Below are 21,418 nucleotides of genomic sequence, written 5' to 3'. Positions count from 1 at the left end.
CCTTCCAGTGCTTTGCACTAAAGGCGAGATTACCCTGACATTGTTATACGCATGTCTACGCAGTTCACGTTATTTACAGGGAGGGGGCACTGGCGTAGGCAAACTCCTAGCTTTTGAGTCTGAAGCCTTGCTAAAATCACCGCTCTCTCCACGGAAACAAAACAATATAGACTCGGGTTGACGGCGTGCAACAAGCCTAGACCCTCTATCGACACGACGACGCGTGAGTATCTCGTCCGTATTCGTCCACGACTGTAGGAAAATCTGTAGAACGGGGGCTGCTTTTTAAGGCGACCGCGGTGCTGTGAGTATTTCCCCTTTTGTTTAGCGGTTAAGGCCCCTCTGTTTGGAACTTGAAGGGGGGCCATGTTGTTTAGCCGCTGTGTTTGGTTAATGTTTTAGCTTATACCAACACCAACTCGGCGGCTAGTGCATGCTAGCCCCACCTCGCGTTAGCAGTGTTTTTTTGCTTGTTACAAACAGCCGATGTGATATTTGAAACAATGAGAGCAGCTTTGTGTTCCCGGAACGCATTGGCCGTTGCGTGTAATGTACAAGGTTTTTTTTATTGATGTCCAGCAATTATAATCAGCAGGCCTGCTGCAGTTAGCCATAGCTGGTTAGCTGAGGGTGTTGCTAATGCTAAGTCCACTCACGTAGCATTCGCTAAATAACACGTTTGATCCCCCCCGTGTGAGAATATATGTATTGCTATGCGTTATATTAGTCTTCCAACGCACGACGTTTTATTAATTAAATTAAAACAAACACTGCGCAAACATCATGCCAAACCCGCAAAGTTAGCTTCGCCTATTAGCAGCGGCGTTGCTGGCTAGGTTAGCTCTGCCAGCTTGCTAGCCTTGAAATGCTTTCATGTCGGTTTGCGATCAGTACGGATCGTTGCATGTATAATTGTAGCATGTTGCTTAAAATTAAATCAATTGAAGGCCTCACTGTAGCTAAAGCGACGCCAGCAGTTTGCTTTAAGCGCCCGTCCCCGTTAATATGATACATTTGTGGTCGTGTTTCGCTACATTCACGATCACCAGCTAACACCAGGCTAACGACAATGATAACCAGCTCGCTTTCTTGCGTTTGCAAGAGAACAGCATAACTGACAGCCACTCGATATATAGCTGCCCTTTGCCAATCAACAAACACCCGCATTAATCTTAGCTGGAAATTGCACGAATGTCCAAATATTACCCATTTTTTACATTCTCTCAAGTATATGGTTGAGGATGGGCTTTGTCATGTATATAAATGCATGGTGTATAGAAATGATTGTGTAATATTCGTGTATTTGTGTGTTCATTTACTATAGTAAAATCAACATGGATTGTTACATTTTTAAATTGTTATGAGGTGTTATTGTGTAGTTCTGATTTTTGAACATGTGCTGGGTGAGGTGTTGGATAACATACCTGGTTGTGCAGGATTCATGCTTTGTATATTATTATATTACAGACTTCCTTAAATTTGTCTTTGTGTCTTTTTAAATATATTTGCTAATGTAGCTATAGGAAATGTCAACTGTCTTAACTCACAGAATAATCAAAGAATTTTACCCTTTACCAGGCAAAATACTATATTTGGTAACATCCACAGACATCCAAAACCTCTTTACCGCTATATCGTAGAAAACCTGGATTTCACCCTGCCAATCAGCAGAGATCCAGCTACGTCACATGAAGCGTCATCATGACATTTGTATTAGAGGAGTAAAATGTCAGCGCGGTTACAGAAGGCAAAAAGTACAGTCATGCAGCTCGGTCTCCTCCTGCATCTATGATAATATCTCAAAAACTAATGATGTTGATGAAATCAATAATCAGCTTATCTTAAACATGCAGGACAGGGGTCCCCAAGGACCAAGATTGGGAAACACTGTTCTGAAACGTCCTTAAACCATGTTCCTTTCACGTTATTATAGTTGTTCTATTATATATATATATACTCTTTTTGGATTTTTTTCATGAACCTCGATTTTCTACATGAAAATAAAAAAATGCAACAACACGTTAAAAAAGTCTTGCTATGCCCTCCAGTAACACTCGAGATATTTCAATGAATGCCCTGTAAAGGACTCAATTGTGTTTAAGAATATTTTAACAGTTCTCTATTAAGTTTAAAGTGTGCATCGTTTTTCATACCTCTACTTATAAATGTGGTTAATCTAAAGGCTCACACAACTGTGAGTGAAGGCCACATGTTGCAACTTACAGTGTCAACCCTAAAAACCCACCTTGGTGCAGTTACAGTAGGTGCTCACACTGACTTACCTCATTCATCCAAGTTATTTGTGTCACAGTCACACTGGTAGATTACTAAGCCGGTACATTTTGCAGGTCACCATAAAACGACCATGTCCTTCCACATGTGTGCATATTCACAGGGAAATTATGTCACATGATTTATTTATAAAGTTTTGTGGTTTGTTTAGGCTTTCCCGTGGAATGAGCATTCCATGCAGCATCCTAGGTATGAATGACGTGGCCTGGCAGGAGACGAGAGGTGGGATGCTGCATGCAAATGGTGCTCCTGAGACTGGAGGTGTAAGAGTTCATGGTGGAGGGCCCCTTGCTTCAGTTGCGGGAGCTGGACAGGTTCCTGGAGGCCCACATTTACAGGGGATGGACAGGGGTCCTAACCCTACCCCAGGTACACCTCAGCCTCTGCTGAGTGGAAGATCTCAGGATGATGCCACAGTTGGATACTTCTTTCAGAGGCAGCCTGGAGAGCAACTTGGTGGTTGCGTCCCCGGGAAGCATCGCTGGCCAACTGGAGATGCTAATCATGTTGATCAGGTAAGAAATTGTATCTGCCCTGTGGTGTATTATCTGACTGTCATGTGTTTGGACACATAATGTTAAGATCCAAAGTGGTATGATGATTTATTTTACACCAGGTGACATTTGTTTTTTCCTCTAGGGTTTTATTTAAGTTAGAACACATTCAAATTAGGCTTTTGGTGGTTTATCATGTGGATGGTTGAGAGGAAGAACAAAAATGAAACAGATTGACGAACAGTTATGTTGGAAAAGCTGAGAGAGATGAGAAAAGTTGTTTTGTGGTCATATTATGTAGGGTTGAGCACTGTTCACATTTGAACTGGTGCAGTACTGTGCCTGGAATTTGGTATTGGTACACTCTCTTGGATACATGCCAAATAGTTCATAAACCATATTGGTTTATTAAATAACATGTGGATTAGACATTTTGGCAACAATTTAATAAACGGTTTAGTACTGTGGTGCTGTGTTCAGCGGTGGCTCTTATTCTGGGGGAACGTTTGATCTTTCATGTCAACAAATGTATTTTTGAATAGAGTGAGTTGCAGTGGAACTTTGGCCTTTTACAATTTGTTTGTAGCCTTATTTAGCAGTTCTAGTGTGTTGAAGTTTTTATAGTAGGTCTTGTACAGTGGCCAAGTGTTTGTTTTGTCTATGAGATTCAAAAAGTCCATGGCATCTCCTAGTATCTTGAATGCAACAGTCGAGATAAAAGGCAAACATTTTCATTCAACTGACTAGTTGCCATGGTGGCTGCCTTTTCACAAACGTCTAAAATAAAAAAGAAAAGTGTTGGTAAGCACTAGAGGTGTGAATCTTTCAGAATCTCTCAATTCGATTCTTGATTCCATGGGTCACGGTTCATTTTGTGGGTCTACTCTGCTGTTGTGTGCAAGAAATGTTCTGTCATGAAATCAGAGTAAAATATTTGCAAGATTTGGTAGCTTAGCATAACTTGCCCAGGTGTCCTGGGTATAACCTGAAAATTTTGTGAAGGTATGACATACTGTGGCTTAGAGTTTGATTCGATTTAGAATCTTTTGAGGAAAAGAATCGCACTTTTTTTTTTTCAAGTATGCAGCCAAATGCCATTATAGTGTCAGATGGACAGATTAAAGAAATTGCAGTCATAAACAAATGCGAAACTCTTTTGTATTTTGTGCTTTTAGTAAAATTACAATGAAGAGACTTTATTTGGATTGTGTGAAAATTAAATTTGTCTGTGAAATTGTTCTAAAAACATTCTCCCTATTTCAGGGTCGCGCTGTGGATGAAATGAACTATGACTTTCAAGCACTTGCTTTGGAGTCGAGGGGAATGGGAGAGGTGAGTAGGATTTGGCCTGATCATGTGTCTTTTTCTCCATAAAGTGAAAATGAAAAGGGCCCTGTACAGGGTTGAAATGTAGCTTTAAGACATTGACAAAGGAGACTCGAACCATCTCACGTGATAGTTTGACAGGTTTGTGTATTCGACTTTAGATGAAAGTAGTGCATTGTTTCTCATGGACACCTTTTGTTCCCTTCGGTACACGTTTAACATGATTAGAGCAAGACTTAAATGCACAATTTAAAAAGGGAACAGAAAGATTTTGAAGTGATATTTAAACTTTAGTATTTAGTGCTTGGTTTACAATTCTTAATGTTTTTCTTAAAAATAATGACTTATATTGGGAAAAAATGTGTGTATTCTTAGCTTTTGCCTGCGAAAAAGCTTTGGGATTCTGATGAACTGGCCAAAGATGGAAGGAAAGGGATGCTTCTTGGAGAGGAGTGGAGGGACAATGCCTGGGGAACGTCTCGTAAGTAAACTCATTCCTCTGTTACTTATAATATGTAAATCGTGTTTAAATATCTCACCATTGATCATGGTCTTCAAGCGGTCTTCTTTTATATAAGAAACTTTGATAATGGCTTTTCATTCAGATCATTCAGTGTCTCAGCCAATCATGGTGCAGCGTCGACCAGGCCAGAGTTTCCATGGGAATGGGGATTCCAATTCTGTGCTTTCACCTCGCTCAGAAGGTGGAGGCCTGGGCGTGAGCATGGTGGAGTACGTCTTGAGCTCCTCCCCTGGTGACAAGATGGATGGTCGCTACAGGAACGGAGGCTTTGTAAGTCATGATTTTCAAAAAAGCTTATTGTAACTTGAATGGCAAATAGTCTCATGTAATCTCTGTGAATGCAGGGTGGAGGAGACGCGGACCAAGATGGCAGAGAGAAGAGTGATGTCCAAGAGAAGATATCACCCTTTGAAGAGGATAAGAGCCCCGAGATGAAGGTGGGCGAGGACAATGATCCAGCTAAAGCCAGTGGAAGAGGGCTTCTGAATGGCATGGACAGAGACTGCAAAGATTTCAAGTAGGTTTACCTTGTCATGGTTACATAATGGCTCTGGATTTCTTGATGTTGTTGGACAGCTATACTGTTTTTGAATAAAGACACTTAATATGGATTATTTTGTTGCATTATATAAGAAATGCGGTTTTACGACTCAAACTTGAAGTGTAACAAGTCAACAAATGCTTTATATTATTATTATGTGTTATATTTGTGTGATTGTATACAATGCATATGCATTGTATACAATATGCATATGCTCAGTGATGTTTTCACTCCTGTCTGAGGTAAAGTTGCAAAAACATTGATGCTTAACTCCACCGCATTTCCAGCCCGACCCCTGGTAGCCGCCAAGCGTCCCCCACAGAGGCTGTGGAGAGGATGGGCCCGAGTCAGACAGGCATGGAGATGATGGGACAACACCAACACCAGCACCAGCATCAGCATCAGCACCAGCACCACCCCCACCCCACCCCCACCCACATCCCCACCCCCCACGTCCTCCAACAACAGAATCCTGCCCAAAACAAGCCCCAACCTGAGGATTTCCAGAACCAGGAGGCACAGAACATGGGGGGTATTGAACAGCAAGCTGGTGTGGAGTCCCTCCAATTTGACTACGCTGGGAACCAGATTCAGGTGGACTCCTCAGGGACACCAGTAGGATTATTTGACTACAACTCTCAGCAGCAGGTGTGTTGAAACAAAAGACGCAACCATTAAGAGATCTAACTGAAAGTTTGCCCAACAGACTGTGATCCTCCTTTTGTGTGCTTTTCTTTCCAGTTGTTCCAGAGATCTAATCAACTGACTGTTCAACAGCTCACTGCAGCTCAGCAACAACAGTATGCCTTGGCTGCAGCTCAGCAGCAGCATCTCGGTAAGTGAGACTCGCCGTTTATTACAGCGCACAATACTTTTATATATGATTATATGTTGTTTAATCCACATATATATATGTATTACATGGCTGTTCTTCACATTACCCAGCTGGCCTTGCCCCTGCTTTTGTGCCAAACCCATACATCATTAATGCTGCTCCTCCCGGAACTGATCCCTACACTGCTGCTGGGCTGGCAGCCGCAGCTACGCTTGCAGGTGATGACACTGTACAATTTCAGATCAAGTGGTCTTTTCAGTTTAATACAAATGTTTGAATTATTAACGAGTGCTCTCTTCACCAGTTGTTGAAAAATGTCTCTCTTTTCTGCAGGGCCCACCGTAGTTCCCCCACAGTACTACAGTGTACCATGGGGCGTGTACCCTGCTAATCTTTTCCAGCAACAGGCTGCATCCACTGCCAATCACTCTGCAAATCAGCAAGCATCCAATCAGGGACCAGGACCAGGGCAACAACAGGTAGGAATTGTTGATTTATTTGATCTGATTTTAGTTTAAATGTTTCTGTACGAGGAAAGAAATGACAAATGTAAAAAGATTGGCGATATATTTTTCTCCATATTTAAAAGCATTGGCACAAAACTGATTAGACTAATGTATTTTGGGGGTTGGCTGGTCAGGTCATGGTGAAGATGTACAGACCAGTTTTAGTGTCACTGACGAGTATCGTGGCAACTGTCAAAAAAATAAAAGTAGCTGCAGAGTGTCTCAATGAGAAAATACCTTTTCTTTCTTGACTTAAAAGAGAAAAGGTTTGAGAAGGATTTGTTGCCGCCATAGAGCTAATGTTACTTTGTCTCAAAAACTGTAGCTGAGTGGTTTATTACTAAAGGGCACTCAAAAGTAATGGCCTGTAATGAAAATCCAGACATAACAAATACCACCAGGTTTACTGTTGAGAGGAAAGAGAATTTTCTTGGCAAGCCCTGCAAGTTGTTGTGGCTAGAACCCCCTGTGAGAAGCATTAACATTACCGTGAAGACAACCATATACTGCCGTCAGTAGTTGTTCATTTAGTGCCTTTATTACTATGTTGTTTTTTTTGCCAGTGTTGAGTGCGAGTTGGGCATTTTTTTATCTGCAAGCATGAATGTGTCTCATTGAAGAAAACAAGCAAGGCAGCTTGCATAGACATGAATGCACTGTTGACTTTTTCCTCAGGGTGATGAATATTTAATGTAAAGTAGAAATGCTCATTGTCTGCAGCCAAGTTGTCACAGGCTGTAATTACAGTATAGACTTAATCTATTGATGCAGTACTTAAGCAGCCGGTGGGTTTGATGACATCATAATTGCTTTTCCTTCAGGTGATGCGCACAGGAAACAACCAGCGACCTCTCACGCCAGGGCAAGGCCAGCAGAGTCAACAGGAATCTCTCGCTGCTGCAGCTGCTGCAAACCCTGCGTTGGCATACGCAGGAATGTCTGGTTAGTAGAAGCCTCATTCCAGTGCTGTGGACCAACTTACCACATTTATTTGACTACTCGGTGTTCTGTACGCGGTAAAGTCCTTCACATTGAAGATGGTGTTCCCTTGAGTTAAGATCACAATCTCATTTGAGTAAAAGGCTATGATCAGATTACCAGCCACATTGTTCAAATAGGATTAAAATGTGGTTCATTACAGATCAGATTATCGTTATTATAACTGTTCCCTTGCATTTGAATGTACCTTTTTCATGCAACACCAATAGGAAATGTCTTATTTGTGAAACCACTCTGTAATGAAGCTGGAGATATGTTGAGTTGGGTAAGCTCTGGCTTCATAGGGGAAGTTGCTAAACGGAAGCTATTGCATTGAATTTGTGGGTGAGATTTAGCTCTTGAGGATGACACTGTCCTCTATTGTTTGATTTTGTGGTGCAGGTTGACAACAACAATGCTCAGTACTTGCTGACAATGACAACACTTGCATATAGGCTAAACAAAACATGACATTGGATATACTATATGATCTAGGACCACATTCTAAGGAGAGACAGCTCTGAATTGACAGATTTGTTTAAAATTGACACACTAAATATTTCTTCTTTGAGTGCTTTATATGCAGTAATTAACAATTGCTTATCTTTTCTCTGCCCATAAACTTCTCAGGTTATCAGGTTTTGGCTCCTGCAGCCTACTATGACCAGACTGGAGCTTTGGTGATGGGCCCTGGTGCCCGAACTGGTCTAGGCGGGCCAATGCGTCTGGTTCAGACCCCTCTCCTCATCAACCCTGCTGCTGCACAGGCTGGTAAGCACTAGTCCATCTGTCATAAGAGGTTGTTTTCAGTATAAATATTGAAGTATTTGTAACAGTCTGCACCCTTCTGACCTTATTTCCTTTCACACTCGTCTCTCCCTGACCACCAGCAGCTGCGGTCTCTGCGTCTGGTTCTGGCAACAACATGTCTGGTCCTCCGGCCAACGGACTGTACCGCTCCATGCCCCAACCTCAACCCCAGCCACAGCAGCAGCAGCAGGCTCCCCCGCCCAGCAGCGGCCTGCCCTCCAGCTCGTTCTATGGCTCTGGATCAGTCCCCAACACTTCTCAGAGCAGCTCCCTCTTCTCACACACCTCTGCCGCACCACCTCCGCATAGCTCCTCCCTGGGCTTCAGCAGCACCGGTGGCTCTCTTGGCGTGGGTCTTGGCTCTGCTCTTGGAGCTTTCGGCTCCTCTGGTCAGTGAATCAGCCACCAGCTGCACTCTGTTTATAATCTATATGTTTTCTTAAAATGGCACTTTTTTTTTACAGTATCCAGCTCTACCAGTAGCAGTGTATCTCGCAGGGACTCCTTGTTGGCAAGCTCTGACCTGTACAAACGTGGTGGCAGCAATTTAACCCCCATTGGTCAGCCATTTTACAACAGCCTGGGTTACTCCTCTTCCCCCAGCCCCATTGGCCTCACACCGGGTCACTCCCCGCTTACTCCGCCACCTTCTCTGCCCTCCTCTCATGGATCCTCATCTAGCCTTCACCTAGGTACACCTGTTATTTATAGTAACTGCATTTTACCTTTGTTTGATCTGAGAGTATAGTAAAAAAGAATCTCCAGTCATTTTAAGGTCACTTAACAGCAAAAACCTTTTTTACTACTATGTTTATAACTCTTAATTTGGTCATGTCTCGTAATCCCAGGTGGCCTGACGAACGGCAGTGGGCGTTACATTTCGGCTGCTCCTGGAGCTGAAGCAAAGTACCGGAGCACCGGTGGTACATCCAGCCTGTTCAATTCCAGCAGCCAGCTGTTCCCTCCGTCTCGGCCCCGCTACAGTCGTTCTGACGTGATGCCGTCCGGACGCAGCCGTCTACTGGAAGACTTCAGGAACAACCGCTTCCCAAACCTGCAGCTCCGCGACCTTCCAGGACACATGGTGGAGTTCTCTCAAGACCAACACGGATCCAGGTGACTAACGTCTGCATGATTTAGGCATTTTAACTCTCTTAACTGAAGAAAGACGTTGCTTTATTATGCCAGAATCGGCATAATATAATAATCGGCATTTATTTTTACATGTTTGAATATTGATTTTACTTTGTGAATTTCTAGATTTATCCAACAGAAGCTAGAGAGAGCCACTCCCGCTGAGAGGCAGATGGTGTTTGGAGAGATCTTACAGGCAGCATACCAACTGATGACCGATGTATTTGGGAACTATGTCATCCAGAAGTTTTTTGAGGTTTGTTCTGTTAAAATTTTGTGTTGGCATCAAGTAAACTACACATTATGTGTCTGTTTTCCGGAGCATTTGCAATGTGTGCTTTTGTTTTGTTTAATGCAGTTTGGAAGTGCAGACCAGAAACTGGCTTTGGCAACGCGTATTCGTGGACATGTCCTTCCCCTGGCTTTGCAGATGTATGGTTGTAGGGTCATTCAGAAAGCCTTGGAGTCCATTTCCTCAGACCAGCAGGTAATTGTAAGTGAGATTTTATTTATTTTGATCAAAGTCTTTGTTAAAAAATTTTTTTACCGTTAATTTTCTATAATTTTTTTTATATCTGTTTCTGTATTTCTTCATTTTAGAGCGATATTGTCCGTGAGCTTGATGGCCATGTGTTGAAGTGTGTGAAGGACCAGAATGGGAACCATGTGGTGCAGAAGTGTATCGAGTGTGTCCAGCCTCAGGCCCTCCAGTTTATAATTGATGCCTTCCAGGGCCAGGTGAGTTTATAATGAGTAGTTGGTTAGCCCTCTATCATTGTCTTTGTCTACCCTTTTGTGTTGACGGTGAAAACATGAATACTATTCAAGCTTCGACTTGTTTTAAACCAGCCGCACCACTTCTGTCTTGAAGCATGTGTTCTTTTCTGATTTGAAATCAACACTTTGATTGTGCTGCATGGGAAAAAGTGGCTCACAAAGTTTTCCTGCAAACAAAACTTCTTGTTTGTCTGTAAATATCGGCCTAACAAAGGCATTCGACTTTTTCTTTAGTGTCTCTTGTAGCTCCTGCGTCCTTCTTGTCCCCAAACCAAACTTTGAACTGGCCAGCATTTTTAGAAAAGTTGGTTCTCAAGGGAAAACCCCAAGTTCTGTTTTGTATTTCTTTTTTTATTCACTGTTGTGTCATCGTGTGTAAGCTGTAGATGAGAGGAATACTGTATAGTATACGGGGGAAAAAAAATGGCAAAAGAAACCAAGAACATCTCTTTACAGATTTCTGAATTAACGGAAGCAAAACTCATTCAGTGTGATCCTCCATGTTGCCATTACCGTATTCTGCTTACACTGTGCATCTAGTTCCCACTGTTGATAATGTAGGGCAGTGGAACTTTGTTTCTTACTCACTGTTGGGAACGTTTGGTTCGCTGAGAGTACCAAGGTTCAGAACGGGAACTTGAACCTGAAAAGGCTACAAAAAAAGTCCTTTAATGACCCAGACCTCTTGTTGCCTTCATTAAACAGGCAACATATCCACATACTGGTTATTTTAGCTGAAGGGCAAAGTCATTTTTGCTACTCTTCTAAGTGTTCTTTACTCCGTAGAGGAGCCAGGACGAGGATTTATGCGGCTGTATTGGTGAAACTACATTAAAATTGATCTGCTTATGCTCCCCCCTCCCACACTTGTCCAGGTGTTTGTGCTCTCCACACATCCTTATGGCTGCAGAGTGATCCAAAGGATTTTGGAGCACTGCACCCAGGAGCAGACTCTACCCATCCTGGAAGAGCTGCATCAGCACTCTGAACAGCTGGGCCAGGTGAGCACATCTGTCTCCAACTTTTGTCCATGTTCATGTTTGTTAGCGGTGACTGGTCATTGTTTTCATGTGTGATTGTGTTGTGTATTTTGCATGTCACCTTCATGTTTGAACATTTAATGTGGTTTTTCTTTAGCCTGTCATTGTTTTCCTGTGTTCCTGTAGTGCTCTGCTAAGTTTTTAAGTGTAAGGGTGAATGTATTTGTACTGTAGCTGCCATTTACATCTGACATGTGATTATTCAAACATCCACCCTGCCCCCCTGACTTATTCCATCTAGAAATATCAAGGCGTATCATTGGAGATGACACCCAAAACATATTATACAGTGTCCCGCGATGCACTGTTCAAGGTCAGAGCAATTTGCCTCTCTCGCGGATGTCCCTCTGCTCCCTTCCTCTTTTCCTCTTTATCTTCTCTTTTGGAAACGATTTGATTTAACATTTAGATAGTCCTCCAACTCCCTACTATCACAGGCCTTCTCCTAACCCATTCAGCTATATTTTTTTTTCATGCCCTTTCCTCTCTCTTCCTCTATGCCATAGAGGATTCACAAGGCACATGCTTCCCCTTTTGGGTGATGATCCCTCTCTGTTGCCTACAGCATTCCCTGATCAATCCTTTTTCCGTTTGCACCTTCTTGATTTCACTAAAATTGCTTGAAATTGGAACTAAAACTCTTCGACAACTGGAGTGCATATATAAATATGTAATATTTAAGTTAAGTTTAAGAATAAAGTGATGCCAAGTTCTTGTGAAAATGGATTGACGGGAATGGATTTGAAGGCGAATGCTTCTTAATTTAAACTTGGAGATTACATAACCTACCCAACAAATGTACTACTTTTAACAAGTTGACTTTAAGAGTGGTGTTATTTGTTGCCTGGTCAGGTGAGTTTTTGTCTCCCATCTTTGTCGCACTAAAAATTAAACCCAAAACGGTCTATCACCCATTTCTGAAGGGGCAAAGATGCAAATGGTTGTGTTGTTTGGTCGGCAACACTCCAAATCAGCATCTGTTTTGTCTGACCTTCCGCAGTGATGACGTAAGGGTATCGTAAGAATACGTATGGGGGGTGTCACTCAGTCGTCTACCCATCATTATAAAACTGCATGTTTTTGGTTTTTTTATCTCACACCAATCACGATCAGTGGTGCAAAGTAGTGCATGAGTACCAATCCGAGCCAAGAGCGTCACACTAATTTCTTTTGTGATCAAGTAATAAACTGGCTTCTTACTGTGAGCTCACGCCTCCACTGCCCCCGCAGGATCAGTATGGTAACTACGTCATTCAGCATGTTTTGGAGCACGGCAGACCTGAAGATAAGAGCAAGATAGTGGCAGAGGTTCGCGGAAAGGTTCTCGTCCTGAGCCAACACAAATTTGCAAGGTAAGGTGTTTTTTTTTTGAGCTGGGATAGATAAGTGGTTTTACTTGAAGTCTGTTTAAGGTCAACCTTTTCACTGTATCACAGTGTGTCTTACGCAATGCATGCATTGTCACTAGGGGTTTGTTTTCCAGGTTGTTATATGGTGTTGCCTAATATATTCGTAAGGCTTAATGTTTGTTTTGTTTTTTTTGAAGTGTTACTAAATTACCAGTAGGCTAGTGAGGTGAATATCTCTCCTAATATTAACAAAACTTGTCCTAGCCTTTGAAAGCTGTGAACCACATTTGCAGACTAGTCAGCCAGTTGCTACGTGATCGTTATCATTGTAGGTTGACCGCAGTGCACACTGCAGAGACCATTTTAAAGGAAATCAGACACCGATTTCTTGTGTTACAAATCAGATTTGCATGACAAACTGTGACGTTCCCAAGCCCATTGTGGTTCAGGTTTCTTCAGTAACTCGGTTTGAACTCACTCGAACAAGCAGTGCAACGTTTTTGTTTTGAAAACATTGCTCTGCTTTATCTGCATTACATTAGTTTGATTGCTCATCTGTGATTTGTCGAAACTACTTTATCTTTTGCCTCGAGTCACCCTACAGCTTTAATTGAGCCTTGAAACCACAAACATTAGGTCAGCACTTCTGCTCAGTTTAGGAACTGTTATCGTGCACGTACCAATTCATTAATCTGTGTTTTTTTTCCCCTCAGTAATGTTGTTGAGAAGTGTGTGATCCACTCTTCCCGTGCCGAGAGAGCTCTCTTGATCGATGAAGTGTGCTGCCAGAAAGACGGGCCCCACAGTGCCCTGTACACCATGATGAAGGACCAGTATGCCAACTATGTCGTCCAAAGAATGATTGACATGGCAGAACCTGCTCAGCGCAAAATCATCATGCACAAGGTGAGTCGTCTAAACCTTCACATAAAAAGAGAGAGAGGGTATTAGACTATATACCAGCTGTTTGTTCATGTCTGCAGTGCTTTGTCATCTAGTTTCCTCTAAATGGGAACATAATTTATGAAATTGACATCATGTTCAATTGGAAAAAGAGCTGAAACTAGTTAACACCAAAGGAAAAAATTTACTCTAGTAAATTTCATGGGATGTTGGCTCAATTTCCCATAGACTTCCATTCAAACTGCAGCTGGAGCCACCCTCTGGTGGCCATTTAGTATATTTTCACTTATTTAATTTTTTGTTCCATATTTATGGAAGTGTATGGCATTCACTTGAAAAACAAAATTACTCTGTTTTCTGAATTATGCGATTTAAAATCTCATATCAAGTCCATGCAACATCAAAAATGGAAGATGCAATTATAGAAGCAGTTCAATCTGGTCACCTAGAGCTCAATTTGTTAAAGGATTCAACTCCTCTTCTCTCCTCTCCTTGCAAAAATATGCAGGTTGCTGGCTGGAAATCTTTCTTGTAACTGATGCAATATTGAACAAATGTTTGTAATTCATAATAATAATAATATGGAATGGCGTTTTTCCCTCACAAGTGACAAGTGACCATAAACTATGTTGAGCTGTTACATAAGGATCAGGTTGACGTAAATGGAAACATTTATTTGCATATTTTCTTTCCCTCTTTCTTCCCCGAATTATTTTTAGATCCGGCCTCATATTGCTACTTTGCGCAAGTACACCTACGGAAAGCACATTTTGGCCAAGCTCGAAAAGTACTACATGAAGAGCGGATCTGAACTGGGTCCCATTGGCGGCCCCACAAATGGCCTCATGTAGTCCGGTCCATCACCTGCGTCCCCTGAAGAAGTGGAGGAGGAGTAGGAGCCCCAAACCTCCTGTTCTGTGAGAGATGCTCCTTAGCCATAAGGCCTTTGACACACCCTCTGACATCCTGTTTTTGGGGGGAATTACCAAAAAAACATAAAATAAAAGACAAGTCTTCACCTAAGAACGCTGTGACAACTGACCCCTGCCACTCTGCCACCCCTGGTGCAGGTCCCTGGTGTGGCCACTAGGGTTTACAAAGTCAGCAGGCCGTTATATATAATTTTTCTTTTCTTTTTCTTTTTTTTTTCCTGGGTAAAGCACAAGCCCATTGTTAATGTTAATGATGTAATTGATATATTTGAATGATTTTCATATTTTCATGTACATTTAATTTTTTTACCTTGTAAATTCTCTGTAGAAAAAAATTTATTACACATTTGCTGAAATTTACAATTCTTACAATTAACACCAGCAAGTGACTTTATAAGGCAAAACTGAGAGAGATCCTTAAAAAAAAATTCAACAATTTCATTTGTTTTTGTAACTAGACTTATGTCAATTTTTTCCTAATTAAGTCTAGGCTATTTAATATTTGTATATTATCCCATGCACAGTAAACGTGTTTTCCCTTGCCAAAGCAGCTGATGGATTAGTTTTCAATAGCACTACATAGTCTGGATGGACATGAACTCCTATGTCCACAGTATGAGTACTATGTGTCACATGCCACAGTTGCTCAGGTCTTGAAGACCAGTTTTTGCAAGTTTGGCTTTGGGGGACTGGTGGTTTAGTCTAGGGAAGTGTTTTTTCAGTGCTGGTTGCTTTTTCTTGCCTCCTTTTCCGGCCAAGCGGCGGCTCGTGTTTACCCACAGCAACTCGTAGTCCGCCTGACATTTCGGTACTTTAACATCACAGCCTGACAAAACCTGAGCTGCTGCATCCGCTGAGCCCCATTCTGGCTGTCTTACCCATCTCCACCAACCCCCAACCAGGTGATTCCTCTGGATTTATGCAAGATAAAAGCTACCATTAACTTATAGAAACAGAGCATGAGGTTTGGTTGTACAGCGGGTGAGAAACCTGGTATAATCTTTACATGGTGACCGTAGTGGGGGAGATTTTTTTTTTGTGGGAATAGTGGGGTGGGAATAGTGGGGTTATGCGCTGGCATGCTGTGACAGGTTTTAATCCTTGCAATGATTTAATTTTTTCTTTATCATGTTTTGTGTAACCGCTTATCTGTCTTGTAGTTTTGAGATGAACACTGCCCTAGAACACGGTATCTTTATGTACTGAATAATCATCTCTTGTGTAGTAGTAGTTTAACAATGTATAGCATCTTTATGTACGAGTAAATTGTTGCTTTTGGGTAGGGGCCTTGCATCATTGATGGAACCCCCACCGCCTGAAGGTTGGAGTAGTCAGAAAAAATAATGTAGTGAAGTGAGAGAAGCTAGATTTGTACATCTGAGAGGTAAGGAGTTAGGACTAGTGGGAAAGTGGAAGAAAGGGATGTCGGAAAAATCTTTTTAAATAATCTTCTTTTTTGTTTTAATAATTTTCATTTGGTTGGGTATGCAAGTGCATTGGTGGAGGCTGGTGGGGCCATCGACAGCTATACGATTCACCTGTAATGCTCGTAGTGATGGCTTCTTTGCTTTATATGAATAATTGTAGAATACATGTAGTATATGTGCAGTTAATAAGTGTAAGATTATTAGTTTAACTGAAAAAGAAATGTCTAGTTGTGGTGTTTTTTGACAGGCCTTGCTCTAAATTTGTAGTGATGCTTTTATTTCGTCTGTACAGTTGTACATTTGTAAACGTTTATGCTGTAAATGGGATGTCTTTTACACTTTTTGGGGAAAAAAAAGGCAAAGAATTTGCATTTTGATGTGTGTATATTCATCACTCCTTCCCCCCTGAATATAATGTATACAGTTTTATTTGATCAAGTGTAATTTTTAAAAAAAAAAACTTTATGGCTTCACAATCTGGCATGGTTTTTGTTTTTAATCTGTTATGGGGAAGGTCGGCCTATTTGTACTGGAGCTGTAACATCCACTGTTGATAGTCTTTCTAATGTGTGACAGTTTAAAAAGAAAAGAAAACACACTCTGTACTAAAATGAGGCTGCATTTAGTCCTCTCTGCTACCATGGAAACTTCACAGGATACGACAAGAATTATTTTTGTACAGAACAGTGCTGTATTTTGGAACAGCTACTACCTTGTAAGCAAAAGCAGTGTAAAATATTGTCAATTATATAAATATGAACATATGAGTTTTGTCACACTGTCAAAGTCATGTACATTTTCAGGTGGCCTTATGTACATTTCCAGATGTTAGATGAAGAAAACAAACTCATTTTTGGAAGCAGAATTGTGACTATGTATGATTAAACTGTTCTTCTAACATTTGACTCGTCCTGTTGTCATTTGTCTCATATTTGTTTTCACGTCTCACTCATTTGAAAGGTTAGCCTAGAAACAACAACCCAAACAGGTTTTAGTTGTTTCAAGGCTTGTTGGTATCGTCGACCTTTAGTTTATACAGGTGTATGAACCAAGTGTTACTGAAGAAATACCTTAAGATCCCAAACTTATATAGATAAATAATGGGCTGAAGTAAAATGTTATTAATATGGTTTTGTTTTATCATTAAAGAACATTGAAATGTAAATTTAAGTTGTTTTAGCTTTTTAAATACACTTAAAGGTTAAGAAAGAATGAATGAATATAAAATATGAAGCACTTGTTCTTTTTCTGTTCTTTAGTCCTTTCCTTTTAGAAACTTACTTCTTCACAGAGGAAAAAAACGAGTAAAATGGACATCAGCTATGTGTAATTGAATGCTGTAATTTCAGCTGATTGCTGTAGTCGACCAGAAGTAGCTCCCAAAATAACGACCAGAGAAATTTGAACCCCGTTATTATATTATAAACGACAAACACATGACTGACCTGCTGCATTTCATGTTGTCATCATAACGCAAAGAAACATGGGGAAAGAAAATCGACTACTTTTTCTTATCTTGTCATAGTTGTAGCTATATTATATAAAAAAAATATATGTAATATATATATATGACTACCTGTATATATTATACACATGTACGTAAATGTAACTTTATGTTAATATGTTATCTGACTCCACATGTGAAATAAAGGCAGGCTTGTTTTTTGTTGTTGGCTTTTCCATTTGTTCACTCCTGTGTGGCTTAGATTTGGTTACATTTCCATATACAGTAACAGTGTATTTGCATGTGACCTTGAATGTGAAAAAGTGTGGACACCCCTGCCTTATTACACGAGTGTTGTAATGTAACAACATACAAATACTTTGTTATTCACATACCTGTGCTTCACTTTGTAATTTGTATTTCTACTTTTACTACACGACATTTCTTCTAACTATCTTTGTTACTCGTTACTAACAAATAAAATCAGAAGAAGAGTTGGTAATGGCCTGTATTTATATAGAGCTTTTCTAGTCTTCATGAGCTGTTTTACACTACAGTTTTGCCATTCACACATCTTTCATTCATTCCATTCACACGCTGCAACATGGGGTTAAATGTCTGGCTCAAGGGCACATATAGACTAGCAGAGCCAGGAAGCTAATTTAGCTACAGTCTTACACTAATGAATGCACGATCCACCTGGCGTCGGTGGTGGGCGGGGCTTGCCGCAGTGACGCACAGTCTCGAGGCTGGATGAAGAAGAAAACACCTGCTGAGGTTTCAGTGCGGAGGACGCAAACGAACTGTTTGTACAACTCAGCTGAAACATGAGGATATCGTTGACTGCGTCTCTGCTCGTATGTTTGGTCCTATTCTATCCAGTGAGGGCGACGGTAAGTCAAATTAAAGCCGTTTTAGTGACACAGACGTGTTTACCAGACGTCTGTCGACGTCACCTTTCCCACTTCCTGGTGTCGTGTGTTTGTATTAAGGTGGTTTCGATCAAGAAAAGTCAACATGTTTTAATAACTTATTAACTAATTATTATTGGGTGTTTCATTTCATGAATGGCTTTTGAACACTCATTATAAACATAATAGTGGCTGCAACAGTGGTGTTTTTCCATGCAAGGAGTTTTGAGGCAAACAATAATATTCCTATAATATAACTATAATATAATTGTTATATAATTGAAGATATTAATTTGTATCTAGTAAAGACAGGCAACTATTAAATTCTTTCACCGTCAAAGCGGTGATATACTATAGGTGTAAGCAATTACATTCAAATTTAAAATGCAACAACACTGCACTGACTCTTTTATTGCTTTAATGTCAGTGATGTAGTAAAGTTTCACATTTTATTGCACTTGATTAAGCTGTAGTTGTACATTATACGCTCTGTTTATTATGTTGAGTGTAATATCAAACTGTACATTTGCAGAGGAAGGGAAACCAGATGCTTTATGTAAACATGCATAGCAACATGGATAGTTTACAGGTAAAGAGAGATGTTATCTTATACCGCATACAATCCCTTTTCACCCTTTGTCTCATGCTTTGTTCACACACTGAAAGTGTTACAGGAAAACCTCACATGAGAGAAGAGTCTCCCCATGTATTGTTCTGCCCGTTGTGTATGTGTGTGTGTTTTGGGGGGTTGCGGTCATTTAATTTGAGCTGTATTCTTCTTATTACTGTGTTTTATTGCTGATAACAGTGTGGGTTTTTTCAGCTATGGTGTGTGTGTAGGGCTGTACCACTTCAATTAAACTTTGTATTCAGGATATGATTCATATCTTTATTGACCACAAGGAAAGTCCCTTTGTCTGCGAGCTTTGTGATCTGTTTTCACATGTCTCACAATAAAGCAGAGCAGGAGCACATTTTCTTTGCAAATGTTGAATGAATGTTGAATATTAACATTTATTTTCTCTTATAAATCAGTCCTCTGCCTTTCCTGAAGACCTGGAGGGATCAGGGTTTGACCCGGGCGTTTCGGGTTCTGGTTCGGGGGAGTGGCTAGAGCCAGGTACGCCTGAATCACTGTGAAATAGCTGATTTACAGAAAATGAATCATGATCCAGATATCACTCTATACAATTATTTCAGCATCATCATCATTTCCAAATCTGCATTCTCACCAGATGAATCAACAGACTCCATGGATTATTCCAACAGAAGAGACCACGCCCTTGATGGTTTATCGTGGTCTTTGAAGGACTCAGAATATGTTACTGTGTCAAACAGCAAAAGTCTCTGGGAGAACAAACAAATCGTTGCAGGTATTTGCATAAAATTGCACTGCATTTATACTTAAATACTGTCTATAACCTTCTCTAACTCCGTAATCTATTTTCGAAGGTATTGCTGCAGGAGGAGTAGCAGGAGTGGCTCTGGCTGCAATACTGGCTGGATTATTAATCTACACTTGGCACAAGAAAGAAGAGGGAGGATACATTCAAGGCCAGCAGACTCACAGGGAAGACATTGTATAATTGTCCAAACTTTTGAAAGAAAACAACTGTCTCACCAATGTTTTATATTTTCCTATCTTCAGATATTTGAGAGAGAGTGGGTTCAGATATATCATTGTTTTTAATTGATAATTTATTTTTTGATAGGATAAAATATGAAGAATTTGTAATGAAGTCTTGATCTTTATATTGCACTTTTAAACTACTCAATTTTTACCCAGGGCCGTAGCAGTATAGCTACCGTCAAGACTGTTTACTTTGTTTGTAAAGGGATATGATGTTTTATTAAAGCAGTAGTCTGGTGCATGTGTATCTATATTTTTGAATATTGTATTATGTACAAGTCAGCTCGCACTTATGTAGCATTTTTAAAACCCGTAATCACAAGGAGAGAAAAATGAACGATTCCTCCTCTGTAGGAAATGGCACAGGTGTAAATAATAATGAATTCTATTTAATATTCCATGTAGCTGCTTCAGTGTCAGGGTCCACACTGACTCACTCTGTCATGGCTTAAGTAAAGTTAAATCGCCAAACTGTGCTAAATTTCTCATCCTCTGACTTTCAAAGCAGGAATAAAGAAGGACGAGTCATTCTGGGCTACAATACTGGGTGTGCCCTCAATATTTAACCCTCAGTGGTAAGGAGGGAGTCATAAAGTTATTATCAAGAATTAATGAGGTTGTTGAATGAATATCAATATCAATGAATATCAATTACAATGATTGATGATCAGCTGCTGCAATTTAACACGTGTTGTGTTTCCTGTGTACTGTATGTACCATAAAATATTACTATTTTTGTATTGTATGATTGTAATAATGAAAATAAATTAGCTTTACAATTACTTTGATCCTAAATGTCATTTTATGTTTTATGTGCTAATATTGTATCATTATTAATAGAAACACACAGTATAAACTCTCAAAGCTGAGACCTTATTGGGATTGTGCTATTTTGCATTTATTTGTTGTTCTTTTGTGTCTCTTTGTAATCATTTTGCATCTCTTACATATCTTCTATGACAAATTGTATGACTCGCAATAAGATACACTTAGTGTCCCCTTAGGGAAATTCTTTTTGGGTAGTTAAATACTTAAATCATCCATGAGTGTTGTACCGACTTTATCAATCTCATAATGGATAAATGCTGTCATTGCGGCAAAATGAAGGAAGTAAGTGTAAGAAAAAATAAATACAAATGACTGTAGACAACGAAATATACAGAAAATCTGTATAATTTACAGCCTTATTTCCAGGTTATTGCACAGTACTATGCATTTCGTCTAGCAAGAAAGTTGTGTTTTTGCAGGTGCATTTTCCGGGGATGTAAAGCATAGCAAAGCAATTTGATGGTGATCTGGATATGGATCCAAATACAGGATATTTGAACAATAATACCTAATGTGCAGTGTGTGAAATGTATCAACATTTATTGGTGAAGTTGCATAATTACAGCTGATTCCTCACCTCAGCTTTTCCTTACAAGTGTATTGGAGAATCTATGTAGCCTTCAGTTAGTATCAAAACTCAAAAGATGTTTAAGTTTGTGCATTGTGGGCTATTGTTACATATGACTGAACACTTCTAGTCTTTCTTTTTTTCTGTTTCTGGCAAAAAAAATAAAAATA

General features: G+C 40.3%; 2 protein-coding genes across 8 annotated transcripts; both read left to right on the top strand.

Moving 5' to 3' along the window:
- The first annotated feature begins 28 nt into the window (after positions 1-28).
- On the top strand, positions 29-16,767 carry pum2 (pumilio RNA-binding family member 2). Of its 7 annotated transcripts, none has more exons than XM_044048941.1 (23): positions 29-223; positions 2,444-2,807; positions 4,050-4,118; positions 4,488-4,593; positions 4,718-4,905; positions 4,980-5,152; positions 5,464-5,824; positions 5,918-6,011; positions 6,122-6,229; positions 6,345-6,490; positions 7,339-7,459; positions 8,126-8,266; positions 8,386-8,694; positions 8,770-8,997; positions 9,154-9,421; positions 9,566-9,695; positions 9,798-9,926; positions 10,040-10,177; positions 11,092-11,217; positions 11,498-11,569; positions 12,487-12,608; positions 13,319-13,511; positions 14,228-16,767. In XM_044048941.1, the coding sequence occupies exons 2-23, from the start codon at positions 2,457-2,459 to the stop codon at positions 14,357-14,359; spliced, it is 3,705 nt and encodes a 1,234-aa protein (XP_043904876.1). In that variant the 5' UTR covers positions 29-223; positions 2,444-2,456; the 3' UTR covers positions 14,360-16,767. The 7 variants fall into 7 exon arrangements, with proteins under 7 accessions (XP_043904876.1, XP_043904879.1, XP_043904872.1 ...); XM_044048937.1 differs by having other exon boundaries at positions 30-223; positions 9,798-9,932; XM_044048940.1 differs by having other exon boundaries at positions 31-223; positions 8,389-8,694; positions 9,798-9,932.
- A 1,280-nt stretch (positions 16,768-18,047) lies between these two features.
- Positions 18,048-21,187, top strand: LOC122783780 (syndecan-2-like). Its single transcript, XM_044048613.1, has 4 exons — positions 18,048-18,204; positions 19,258-19,342; positions 19,458-19,595; positions 19,675-21,187. The coding sequence occupies exons 1-4, from the start codon at positions 18,139-18,141 to the stop codon at positions 19,806-19,808; spliced, it is 423 nt and encodes a 140-aa protein (XP_043904548.1). The 5' UTR covers positions 18,048-18,138; the 3' UTR covers positions 19,809-21,187.
- The last annotated feature ends 231 nt before the right edge of the window (positions 21,188-21,418 follow it).

Source organism: Solea senegalensis, linkage group LG17, assembly GCF_019176455.1.
Source record: "Solea senegalensis isolate Sse05_10M linkage group LG17, IFAPA_SoseM_1, whole genome shotgun sequence".
NCBI classification, from domain to species: Eukaryota; Metazoa; Chordata; class Actinopteri; order Pleuronectiformes; family Soleidae; genus Solea; species Solea senegalensis.
This window is presented reverse-complemented; position numbering and strand designations above follow the sequence as displayed.